Source organism: Scyliorhinus canicula, chromosome 8 (assembly GCF_902713615.1).
Source record: "Scyliorhinus canicula chromosome 8, sScyCan1.1, whole genome shotgun sequence".
Taxonomy (NCBI): Eukaryota; Metazoa; Chordata; class Chondrichthyes; order Carcharhiniformes; family Scyliorhinidae; genus Scyliorhinus; species Scyliorhinus canicula.
Genome location: NC_052153.1, coordinates 77,626,563 through 77,640,147, shown reverse-complemented (window position 1 = coordinate 77,640,147; position 13,585 = coordinate 77,626,563). Strand labels below are relative to the sequence as shown.

The window sequence follows — 13,585 nt, the reverse complement described above, 5'->3', positions numbered from 1 at the left end:
ATGGCCCATCTTCACCAGAACAAAAGGACTGGTACTCGAGTGACCGGTACAGTCACAGACATTTCAGCACCACTTCCTGTTCAAGGGATATGTAAACAACGGGGTCAGTGACCACTTGGGACATGCCCAGCCATCCAGATCCCGTCCACTTATTGGTCAGGAATTGAACGGAGTGATCAGGGATCACCCAATTAGTGGGGTCCAAACTGAAGGACCGCCCAAAAGAGCTCGAAAACCCCCAAGTATAAGAAGAAGAGTTCGCCATATGTTCGTCCTCTCTTGGACCTGGTACCCGGACACGACCATCTCCAATTGCAGCACCAGCAGAAGCAAGTCAAAGTTCAACGCTCGTTCGCTACCAGACGGATGAGCCTAGCTGAGCAGCAGTTACTCCTTCGAACTCTATAGATCCAGAATCGAACAGCAGCCACTGTTTCTCTGACCTAAGCCAGGTGCCCGAAGTTAAGTACAGGTTGTCTTAGTCAATAGGTGTAGTTAACTAGTAGTATTTATGTTGCATGACTAATTGTGTGTAAATAAAGTACCCTTGACCTTGAACTACCTAACTGGTGTTTGGCTCTTTGATCAATAGCCGGTTGAACCTTGTGGTGGTATCATTTGATACCTGGTGATTCTGAGCATTAGGACATAGATATCAAAAGAAAGGGCAAATTCACTGATTGCCATAATTGGACCAGAGCCATAGGAAAAGACAGACTAAAAGAAAAAGGCAACAATAGGTCACCGAGGATGAATTTAAATCACTCTTTGCAAAGAAGAAGGATTTGACGAATTTTAAAACAGGACGATTGTGATTCAATCTATTATTATAGAATTATTAAATAAAACTTGACACATTTATCCAATCGGAATAATAACCAGCTACACCAAAACCGGTGGCTCACATTTTATACTCAGCAAAAAAGTTGACTCCTATTTTTGGGATGTTCTTGCAAAGCTTTAAAGCTCACACCAGCACAGGAATTAAGAGTGGGCAATCAGCCCCTTGCGCCTTCTCTGTCATTTGATAATATCATGGTTGATCTGACTGTGGCCTCAAATTCACCTACCTGTTGGCCGCACCCCTGTCAATCACAAATCTGCCTAATACCATTTTGAATATATTTAACAACCCAAACTCTATTGCTCTCTGGGGGTGAGATTTAAATTGCCTCCCCATCTCAGTCTTAAATGGGAGAACATGATTTTCCAGATTTCCCCATGAAAGGAAACATCCTTCCGGTATTTAACTTATCAAGTCTCTCTCCCCCCCCCCCAGAGATCTGATATGTTTCACTAAATTATCCCTCATTCTTTTAAACTCCAATGGTAACGGCTCAACCTACTCAACCTTTCCTCCAAAGGTAACTCCTTCATCCCAGGAATGGTCGAGTGAATTTGAATTTTCTCTGATCTGTTTCCAATGCAATTGTATCCATTTTTAAATAGAGCAAAACTGCACACGGTGCTCCAGATGCAGCTTACGATCCTATACAGCAACACTTCCTAATTTTATACTTGAATCCTCTTGCAATAAATGCCATTTGCCTTCCTAATTACTTGCTGTACCCATTTACTCACTTTTTCTGATTCCTGCACCAGGACACCCAGATCCCTCTGTACCAACACTCTCCATTTATACAATATGCCACTATTCTGTCTGTCAGTCAAAGTGGAAAAGTTCACATATTTACTCCATCTGCCAATGTTTTGCCCTCTCACTTAACCCATCTAAATAGCTTTGTAAACTCCATGCCCTCTGGATAACTCACATTCCTACCCATCCTGGTGTCATCAGCAAATTTACCAACCATACATTTGGTCCCTTTATCCAAGTCATTAATCAAGATTGTAAATAGTTGAGGGTCCAGCACTTATCCCAATGACATTCCAATAGTTACAGCTTACCATCCTGAAAATTACCCATTTATCCCTACCCTCCGCTTTGTTAGTTAACCAATTCTCAATACATGCTAAAATGTTACCTCCTGCACGAGATCTTACTTTTCCTTTAATGGGGCACCTTGTTAAAGCCTTTTTGAAATGTAGTACACCACATCCACAGGTTCACCATTATTCACCTTTTTGGTTTCTTCCTCAAAGAACCCTAATAAATTGGTTAAACACGACTTCCCTTTTACAAAACCATAATGACTCTACCTGATCATATTATAATTTTTTTAATGTCCTGTTGTTACAGCCTTAGTAATGGATTCTAACATTTTCCGTAGGCCGTGTTCGGCAAAATTACCCATTATTCCCTGCTTTCTGTCTCCCCACTTTCCTGAATAGCAGCGTTCATTTGCGATTTTCCAATCCTCTGGAACCATGCCCAAGTCCAGGGAATTTTGGAAGATCACAACTAACGTACCTACTATCCTGGCAGCCATTCTTTTAAGACCAGAGGATACTCACTGATGTCCCACGTTCAATCCTGGCCCCAGGTCACTGTCCGTGTAGTTTGCACAGTCTCCCAGTGTCTGCATGGGTCTCACCCCCACAACTCGAAGATGTGCAGAGTAAGTAAATTGGCCATGCTAAATTGCCCTTGGAAAAAAGAAATAATTGGGTACTATAAAAAGACCCCAGGATGCAGGCCATCAGATCCAGGGGACTTGTCAGCTTTTTGTTTTAACAATTTTCCTGAATCTAGCCGTTTTTAAAGTTCCTCCCTCAATTTTACCTCTGGATTTTCAAATATTCCTAGGATATTTTGAGTCTTTTACAATGAAGACAGATACAAAATAACCATTCAACGCTTCTCCTATTTCCCAGTATTAATTCCCGAGACTCACTCTCTGATGCTAATGCTGTGACTATCCATTTATATATTTCCCGCCAGCTTTCTCTCATATTCTATTTTTCCCTCATTTTTTAGTAATTTGTTGCTGGTTTCTAAAATCTGCCCAATATTTTGACTGATGACTAATTTTCACTGTATTTTTCTTTCAATCTGATGTTAAGGTCAATTTAAATGCTGTAATCTATGTTGTTATGTCCAATTAATCAGATTGATCTTAATATTTTTTTGAAAAGCTAACTGATTAGTAGACAGGAGAAAGTTTAGGGATGATATTTATATGGGTTTCAAGAATGCACTTAATAAAGTCCCTCATAGGAGACTTGTTAGCTAGAGGTGAATCACATGGAATTGGAAACATATTATTGACCTGGTTAGGAGATTGGCTGTGAGCCAGAAGAGCAGGGATACTTTAATTGATGGGTTCTTGTCAGAGGGAATAAGGACTATGGCAACAATTTATTAGGGCAGATAATGAGCATGGTTGATTAAAGGATCTTTATAGTGATTAAATGATTGCATCAAAAGAGAGCTAGGGAATCTATGCAATACTAGAGTGACGTCTAGAGGGATTTGAAACTATATAATTGTATCAGGAAAGGTTAAGTAAAATTCCACATTCAAGGTGAAAGACACCGCCCGGCTAACATACAAAGACACATGTGCACCTCTAGTCAGATGCTTATGTGGTTAACAACCAGCAAGATCAATACATCTCAGACATCTTCAGGGTCCATATCAGTAGCTTGAATGTCTGGAACCTCTGTATTACCTCAAGACCTGACAGCAGACAAAGCTATCAGTGCAAGGCCAAGCCTGGTGGCAACAAGAGATTAGGAAAGGCCTCTAAAAGATAGAGAGGACAGATAATTCTTAGGATAACAGACACCCTGCCTCATGAAAATCTGCCTGCCAATTTGTAAAGTTGTAATTTAAGCAATGTACTGCCTATGTGACTTGCAATGTATAAATCATTCATGGTTTTTCAGTTGTGTAGGGTCCTGCTTCAGAGACAAACTCAGAAGTAGTGTTGTCCCAATGCATTGGCAAAATAAACTATTGTTCTATGCCAGAGTCTGAAATTATTTTGTATAATAATCTGCGCCTAACAGCACTCTAACAAACAGGATATGACTAGTGTTCTGTAACGATGTGTTGGGCTTCAGCGATACACCATATTCAGAGAACTTAGATGGAGGGATAGAAAGCCACAGATCGAAGTTTGGCAATGATACAAAGATAGGTAATATTGTAAGCAGTGAGATGGAAACATAAAATTACAAAGAAATGTTGTACATGAAATGAACGGGAAAATTATGGCAAATGGATGACAATGCAGACAAATATGAGGTCACCCACTTCAGATATATAAAGAATAGAAGAGGGTACTTCCTAAATCTTCTGCTTCTTTGACGATCACTCGCTAACGAATATGATTATCCAGCTAAGAAACTCAGTGTCACGAGTTCTTGTGTGGCTGATGAGCCCGATCCTAGAGCTGCATCTTCAACCGCACACTTCGCAGTTGTTTTGAGGCATGTGATGGGTCCTTGGTCTCCAGATCACTGGGATTCCTTTTTCAGCTCCTTCACCGGGCCTTCTCTTGTCATCACGTGTCCTCGAAGAATTGCGTCCCATCAATCAGGAGGTTCCTCCACGTAGGTCTCTTCTGAGCAATGATCTATCTCCCAGCTATTGACATCTATGTTGCATTTCTTGAGGTAAGCTTTCAGGGTGTCTTTGAAGTGTTTCTTTTGTCCCCCCTCTTGTTCAGGAGCCTTCCTTGAAATAGCAGAGGTCCAAAGAGTCTTGGGGACCCAGGCATCTCGATCATTAAAATGTCGTCATGAACAGGTACATGAAAGAAAAATCTTAAAGGCTAATGGAATGCGGGCCTTTATATCTAGAGGACTAGAATACAAAGGGCTGCAAGCCATGCCTCAGCTTTTCAAAGCCCTGGTGACACCACACACCTAATAATAATAATTTTTATTGTCACAAGTAGGCTTACATTTACCCTGCAATGAAGTTACTGTGAAAAGCCCCTAGTCGCCACATTCCGGTGCCTGTTCGGGTACACGGAGGGAGAATTCAGAATGTCCAATTCACCTAACAAGCACGTCTTTCGGTACTTGTGGGAGCAAATGGAGCTATGAAGCAACAGTGCTACCCACTGTGCTCCCGTGCACCTGGAGTACTATGAGGGGTTTTGGTCATCTGAACTTAGGAATCATTCATTGTTCGACTGCAGAACAGCACCAGAATACCACCTGGACTCTAAAAGGTTAAATTACAAGGAGATATTACATAAATAAGGCTTCTATTTCTTGGAATTCAGAAGATCAAAGAGATTTGATTGCAGTTTTCAAGATATTATGGGGAACAGATAGGATAGAGGGTAGATAAGAGAAACTGCTTCCACTGATTTGGGAAGTCAAGGACTATGGGGCATAATCTTAAAAGAACAGAGCCAGACTTTTCAAGATGAAATTAGTAATCTTTCTACCCACAAAGGTTAGTAGAAAATTCAACAAGCTAGCAAATTAATACTAAATAATTGTTAAATGTGTATTGGATATTGATAAATTTTGGTTATGCAAAGGTATTAGGGACACGGGGTAAAGGTAGGAAAATGGATATAAATTAGAGATTAGCCATGATTTAATTGAACAACAATCAGATGAGGAGCTGAATGACATGCTCTTGTCCCAATTTAAATATTTATTCCAATTTAGAACATTGATTGGTTCAATGTTTAAATCAACAGTTTGCAGTAACCAAAATGTTTCTGCAAATAATTGTAGATAACTGCCAAGGAAAGTTTCCCTTACAAAACTGAAACCTTCCAAACTATTGCCAGAGACAGGAAACCTGGCCGGGGTCAGCACTAAAGCATTTTTTGCTTTCTTTGGGAGGGCGAGTAAACTAAAAAAATACATTTTGGAAAAATGAAACATCTCAGGGATGGGAATGGAAATATTTTTCACTTTGAGGATTCATTATCAAGTATTCAATGATTAATTACCATATATTCAGATACAGGGTAAAATTGTTACTTCCTTGGGCCAACTAACTTCAAACTTAACCTCACAGCACCCTCTACACTGGTCATTCTTGTGGTCTCAGTGGAATTACCCATTTGTGATTGATCTTGAACAGTTTCAGTGATCCATAACTATTTAGGACAGAGTTAGGTCTGTTCACAGCTACCAAGAAAAATACAGTAAAGAAGCATTTTATAACACCAGTTTAGGCTTGCTTCAAACTCAAAAGCTCAACACTGAAACGGGCAGTGTTCTGAACTAATGTCCGCAAGTTTAATAAATGATCAATTTGACATTTAGTTTTATATTCCCCATTAGTGTTATTTATTCAGCCACTGCTTTCTTACCCCCTCCCTGTGGGTGAAAGAAAATAAGAATGGGAAAATAATTTTGTTTAAATGGAGCACAAATGGCCATACTAATGCATTGGGTAAAGCACCAGTATCTCCTCTACCCATCTTCCACTCTGCACTAGGAATAGACATTTCTGTATCAAATTCCAACTTGTGTTGCAAAAGAGCATTCCCAGTCTAAATGTTGCCTTTCCTCCATCTGTACCCTCCCAAAAAAAATCCCAAATTTGCCAATACATTACATTTCTTTTGTGCCAAAGACTTCCTTATCCCATTTTACTTCAAAGGCCTGAATTCCTCTGATTAATCGAGGAAAAATCTTCTGATATCTCTTGTACTAGTGAATAGGAAGGCAAGGAAAAGCTCATCATATGATCCTTCAATGATAATAATCATCTTTATTGTCATAGTAGGCTTACATTAACACTGCAATGAAGCTACTGTGAAAAGCTCCTAGACACCACATTCTGGCGCCTGTTCGGGTACACAGGAGAATTCAGAATGTCCAAATTAATTATCAGCACGTCTTTCGGGACTTGTGGGAGGAAAATGGAGCACCAGGATGAAACCCACGCAGACACAGGGAGAACATGCAGATTCCAGAGAAAGTGACCCAAGCCAGGAATCGAACCTGTGACCCTGGGAGCTGTGAAGCAACGGTGCTAACCACTGTGCTACCCAATTCCAACTTTGTGTGATTATTACTTTAGTCAATGCTTATCTGAAATTGCCTCTCATCCCTCAAGTTCTATTTCTCTTTGAATCACATATTTAAATTCAAAAGTTATATTGTCACTAACCCGTTCTTCGTAAAATTGCAGAATTCCCTATCATCTTCAGCTCCAAAGGCTTTCACAATCCAAACTCATCATTGCATAAATTAACGCTTCTTAAAATATACATACGCTCATCAATTTTAGTGTCTTGCACAATTAACCAAGTTTTCCCAGCTGGAGCTGTTACACAAATTCCAGAATATATTTGATGATCATCCAATACATTCTCACCTTCATCCAAGTTAAAAGAAGATTTTTAGTTTTATTTTAAAAAGCCAGCAGAAATTACAAAGGCAAAATTAATATTTCACTTTTTACTTCATGCATCATTTTAACCATGGTCAAGTCACCAAACTACATTAATTTGCAGTTCTTCTTAAGCATCCCCTAATGCAGATATTGGATAGTGTTTTTCTTCCACGTAGTTTTAAAATAATGCTCATTATTAATAATTGAGGATTTAATATATAAAGTGTGAACCAAGTTCCTCACAATCTAAGCATTAACAGATCTTGCATCTGTGCCCACCTTAGTCATTTTTTATATCCAGGTTTAAAATCAAGAAATGTTTCTGTAAAAGTTTATTTGGGTTATAATTAAACCCTCCTCCACCCTCCAAAATGATGGACACTTAGTGGCAATATTGCAAAGATTTATGTAAAAAATTTATGTAACAGATCCAATTATAAACTTGACATGGGAAGTTTCAATGGAAAAAAAAAGATCAATATTTGACTTCCAAATAGAGACCGAATTATGTCTGTGCCCTGCCCTTCACCACTCCTCCATCCCAATCCAATTATCCTCTAGTTATCTGAAGCCAACACCAGGTTGTTAATCGCACATGCAGTGCCACAGATCAACTAATTGTATTGTTGAAACTCTTAAGTTCAATGTTTTATTATTTATTACGCCAAGACCCTTAACTCACCATTTTTGGAATTACAAGTCCACTTCCAACACACAATAGTTGATGGGAGAAATCTAATTTGTACAGTGATACCCTGGAACAGGTATTCTTTTAGGCAATTACTGACCAAACATCAATGAGTAAGATGCCTTTACACATGGAGATTTAACGTGAAAATTGCTTCCGGAAAACTCATTGGCATGCTCTAAAACTTTCCTTGAAGTTGTATCCTTGGTCCTCTGGTATTTGTTTAAAAGCACTTTCCAGACATGAAAAAAATAAATACTGTCATTTACCTTTATTTTTTTGTTTAATTTGCAGCAGTATCTGTATAACATGGCCATGTTCAGAGGTCCAAAATCTGCATAGAAACTAGAAAATAAAAAAATGAATTGGAAATTTGAAGGCAGGCAAATACAGGGGGATCCATCAAGTTTGCCCCACACCATGGTAGATGGTATCATGATCAAAAACTTCCTTTTACACTTCTAACACTGTGAAGGGCCAGGTAGGTTCCATCAGTTAGATGTTTTATAACCGTACTAGTTAATCAATGTAACAATGAATCTTATGCCCGATACAAAGGCAATGGAAAATTGACAGTTTGCAAATCTTCAACACATTTTCGCGACTTGACAAGTAAATATTTCTTAGTTTAATAAAACCTCAAGAATTGTTTTGACAGACGCTGCGAGTTAGCCAAATCCCCGTCCAAGTTCCAAAGCCAGCAAGTAACGTTTTAAAGGGGCTTACAGGAAATTAAAGAGCGGAAAAGACACCGAAATAAACTCACTTTTCATACACAAGTTCATCATCAACGCTAAAATAGTGCGTGTTCGCGGTGTTCTTGGGTTTATGGCGGAGAATTGCAAAATACAGCCGATCTGTAAGGTAAACAATAACAAAAACTATAAACAGTATCGACCACAATAGACTCGGGATATATATAGTGGGCACAAATCGGCAAACGGCGTTTGTCTTCACCCACACAAACAACCATACTCACCGTCCAGGCGCTTCACGATAGGCTGCGGGGCCATTTAAAATTTAAAACCGCCATACCTTAAACCACCCAGTCACACGGAGGAGGAAGGCTGCGGCTCAACGTAACACATTTTCAAACACTACCTTTTAGAAACTCCGCCGCGTTGAGCAGCTCCTCTCCGTCCGCCATTCCGCAACTTAGACAAAAACGAAACAAAGCTGCAGAAACTTTCTCTCTCTCTCTGCTGGGCGCAGAGACGCACTTTAAGCTGCAGAGCTGCGCCCAAGTCCCGGGCGAAAACAAACGTTAATAATAGACCCGGGGTGGCCCGTCCAAGGTCAACTTTCCCAGCACTTCACTCAGGCTTGGGGGACAGAAGCAGAAAAGGCTGCTAGAACACTGGAGCCAGGGCAAACATGGGGGCAGGGGAGTGCTGCCGATGTTTAAACAGTTGCCGCATCCACCGCGGACGCTGCAAAAGTCAAACAGCCTCTCACTTCCCCTCTCCTGCCTGTCAGAGCCCAGAGCCGCCCCGCATTGGCCACTGGCTGACTGAGTGACACCTGCCTTCAGCGGGCACCACCCAGCTCAGCGCCCCTACCCAATACGAACCCGCCTATTGGAACGTGGCCCTGACGGTTGCCAAGGGAAACCACCTTTCGTCATCCACCAGCTCCGCCCCTCAGTGTTGACAGCTCAGAGCTTTACACCTGATGTCGAGGGAGGGAGATCCTCATCTACACGGGGAACAAAGTCAAAGCAATAAGCGTTAGCTCCCAGCATTTTTTCTGTTGTGAGGAGCACTATCAGGGTTAGTGGGCGGCACGGTAGCTTCGTGGTTAGCACTGTTGCTTCACAGCACCAGGGACCTGGGTTTGATTCCCGGCTTGGGTCACTGTGTGGATTCTTCCCTTTCTCCCCGTGTCTGCATGAGTGCTCCAGTTTCCTCTCACGAGAAGTCCCGAAAGACGTGCTTGTAAGGTGAATTGGACATTCTGAATTCTCCCTCAGTGTATCCGAACGGGTGCAGTAGTGTGGCGACTAGGGGATTTTCACAGTAACTTCATTGCAGTGCTAATCTAAGTCTAGTTGTGACACAAATAAAATATTATTATTTTTTTTTAATAAATGTTTTTTATTCAGTTTTCATGTTTTATATTGAACAAATTACAAATTGTTAGAGAGAGAAAAAAAAACACGCAAAAATTAACATATATATTTACAGGTGAGCATCTTCGTAGTAATAACTGTGGCCTCCCCCTCTTTGCCGGCATACATATTTTACATTCCCCAACATGTTTATTGGCATTTATTTAGTTTGGTTTTGGGCCTTAGCTAGCCATCAAACCCCCGTAACAAGCCCGTAGCGCCCCCCTCCTCCCCGCCGGCTACCTTCCCCCGACTATTCTTCCTCTTGTACGTTGGCCACAAACAGGTCCCGGAACAATTGCATGAATGGCTCCCACGTTCTGTGGAAGCCGTCGTCCGACCCTCGGATGGCGAATTTGATTTTCTCCATTTGGAGAGAATCCGAGAGGTCGGACAGCCAGTCTGCAGCTCTGGGCGGTGCTGTTGACCGCCAGCCAAACAGGATTCTACGGCGGGCGATCAGGGAGGCAAAGGCAAGGGCGTCCGCCCTCCTCCCCAGGAATAGATCTGGCTGGTCTGAAACCCCGAAGACCGCCACTATCGGGCATGGCTCCACCCTCACCACTTTGGACATAGCCTCGAAGAAGGTTGTCCAGTACTCCACAAGTCTGGGGCAAGACCAGAACATGTGGGCGTGGTTGGCCGGGCCTCTTTGGCACCGCTCACATCTGTCCTCCACCTCCGGGAAGAACCTACTCATACGGTTTCTCGTTAAGTGGGCTCTATGTACCACTTTTAGTTGCGTCAGGCTGAGCCTTGCGCACGTGGAGGTGGAGTTGACCCTATGCAGTGCTTCGCTCCAGAGTCCCCACCCTATCTCCATCCCCAGGTCGTCCTCCCATTTCCTTCTTGTTGCGTCCAGTACGGTGTCGTCCCTATCTACCAGTCGGCCATACATGTCACTACAGTTCCCTTTCTCTAGGATACTTGCGTCCAGTAGGTCTTCCAGTAGTGCCTGTCGTGGCGGTTGTGGGTACGTCCTTGTCTCCTTTCGTAGGAAGTTTTTGAGCTGCAGGTACCGTAGCTCGTTCCCCCCAGCTAGCTGAAATTTCTCTGTCAGTTCGTCCAGTGTTGCGATCCTGTCGTCCGTGTATAGGTCCCTGACTGTCAGTGTCCCCCCGTCCTGTCTCCACCTTTTGAAGGTGGCGTCAGTCAGTGCTGGTTTGAACCTATGGTTGTTGCAGATGGGAGCCTTGTCCGACATTTTGTTCAGGCCAAATTGCTGCCGCAATTGGTTCCAGGATTGGAGGGTGGCTGTCACCACTGGGCTGCTGGAGTGTTTTTTGGGTGGGGATGGGAGTGCTGCCGTGGCGAGGGCCCGGAGGGAGGTCCCCATGCAGGAGGCCTCCTCCGCACGCACCCACTCGGCTTCTGGCTCCTGGATCCATCCCCTTACTCGCTCGGCTGTTGCCGCCCAGTGGTAGAATTGTAGATTCGGGAGGGCTAGCCCCCCCCTGGATTTTGTTTTCTGTAGGACCTTCTTTGGGATCCTAGCATTTTTACCCCCCCATACGAACGCCATGATAAGTTTGTCCAGCGCTATGAAGAAGGCCTTGGGGATGTAGATCGGAATGGATCTAAACAGGAAGAGGAACCTGGGCAATACGTTCATTTTGATCGTCTGGACTCTTCCTGCGAGGGAGAGTGGGAGTGTGTTCCATCTTTGCAGGTCCTTTTTTACTTCCTCCGCCAGGCTGGTGAGGTTCCATTTGTGGATCCCTTTCCAGTCATGGGCTATTTGGATCCCCAGGTAGCGGAATTTATGTCGGGCTTGTTTGAACGGCAGCCCCTTTAGTGCTGCCCCCCCCCCCCCCCCCCCCCCCCCCTCTTGCGGTGTACTGGGAAGATCTCACTTTTGCTCATGTTGAGTTTGTAGCCCGAGAAGGCTCCAAACTCTTTCAGGAGCGCGATGATTCCGTCCATGCTGCTTTGTGGGTCCGAGATGTAGAGGAGCAGATCGTCTGCATAGAGTGAGACTCTGTGCTCTCTGCCTCCCCTTCGGATCCCCCTCCAATTTTTTGCTGCCCTGAGCGCAATTGCTAGCGGTTCGATTGCTAGTGCGAACAGCAGTGGGGACAGTGGGCATCCTTGTCTGGTGCCCCTGTGCAGCTGGAAGTATTGGGAGTTGGTATTGTTGGTCCGTACACTCGCCATGGGGCGTTGTATAGGAGTTTTACCCACGCGGTGAACCCTGTTCCAAGCCCGAACCGCTCCAGTACCTCTATGAGGTATTTAAAATATTATTATTAATGGTTGCAGCGAAGTCCACAAGGTGTTTGAAGAATGGGAAAATAGAATGGTTACAGCACCATAAATTGATATCTTTCGAGACAGGAGAAACTATCATGGGGAATGGCAGAGACATTGAACGATATTTTGTGTCTGTATTGGTACAAGTTACATGTCAGACATAGAGGGTAACCTACAGCAAATAAAAGTGAGGAAATTAATGTAATTATTATCATCAGAGGAAGAATACTGGAGAAAGTTAAGGCGCTAAAACCCGTCAAATCTCCAAAACCAGATGGACTACATCCACAGATTCTAAAAGAAAAGGTGGTTATGATATTCCAAAATTTGCTAGATTCTAGAATGGTCCCAGCAGATTGGAAGTTAGAAAATGTAACATGACTATTCAAGAAGAAATATATAGTGAAAACAGGGAACAGCTAATCGTAAGGCAGTTAGCCTGATACCTGTATCAGTTGTCAGGAAAATGCTGGAATCTCTTATTATGGTAACCTTAATGACACCTATGAAAGGAAAATCTTTACAGTTGTTTGAGGATGTAGCTAGTAAGGTAAATAAAAGGGAACCAGTAGATAGTAGTATACTTGGATTTCCAGAAAGCACTCAATAAAGCACTAAATGAAAGGTTACCACACAAGATAAGGGCTCATGGGGTTGGAGTTAATATATTAGCATGGATAGGGGATTGGTCAATAGACAGTCAATTTGGCTTTCGAGACATTCTACAACAATCTTTATAGATCAGCACCCCCGGAGGAAAGTTTGGACATGGCTGAATTTTTAGATGGGTTGTCTTTCCCATTGGTGGAGAGAGAGAGAGAGAGAGAGAGAGTAGGGAGGAGTTGGAGGCCCTGTTAAGTCCTGAGGAGATATTGAAAGGCATCAGATCAATGCAAACGAGTAAAGACCCCAGCACTGATTGCTTCGCCATCGAGTTCTACAAGATATTTGAAGGTCAGTTGACTTCATTCATACTGGGCATGTTCAAATGACTCCTTGTCCTGGGGTTCATTGCCCTCTACCCTTGCACAGGCTTCCATTTCTCCTATCCTGAAGAAGGACAGGGACCCCACGGAACACGGGTCATATTGACTCATGTCACTTTTGAACGCAGACGCCAAACTGTTAGCCAAAGTGTTGACGATGCAATTGGAATCCTGCCTCCCAGAGCTGATTGCAGAAGACCTGACGTTTTGTCAAGGGTCAGCAATTGTTGGCCAATACACGATGGTTGTTGAATATTGTTCTTTTCCCCTCTCCTGTGCCCGAGCCAGAGGTGATTATATCCATAGGCACTGAGAAAGTCTTTGAAATGGTG

At 42.9% G+C, this 13,585-nt stretch overlaps 1 protein-coding gene across 3 annotated transcripts in view; it reads right to left on the bottom strand.

Annotated features, from left to right (window-relative positions):
- The window catches only part of LOC119970337 (dual specificity protein phosphatase CDC14A-like), a 166,183-nt gene that overhangs the window by 95,037 nt on the left and 57,561 nt on the right, over positions 1 to 13,585 (bottom strand). For 2 of the 3 annotated variants that reach the window (XR_005461587.1, XM_038804781.1), the window contains exons 2-3: positions 8,677 to 8,767; positions 8,180 to 8,255 (exon numbers count right to left, since the gene is read on the bottom strand). Coding sequence is in view for 2 of the 3 variants with exons in the window: in XM_038804781.1 (XP_038660709.1) it covers positions 8,180 to 8,255; positions 8,677 to 8,767 (167 nt within the window). In the remaining variant the exon portion in view is untranslated. Of the gene's footprint in view, positions 1 to 8,179; positions 8,256 to 8,676; positions 8,768 to 9,011; positions 9,397 to 13,585 lie in introns of those variants that run through there. The other variant, XM_038804782.1, reaches the window with a different exon arrangement.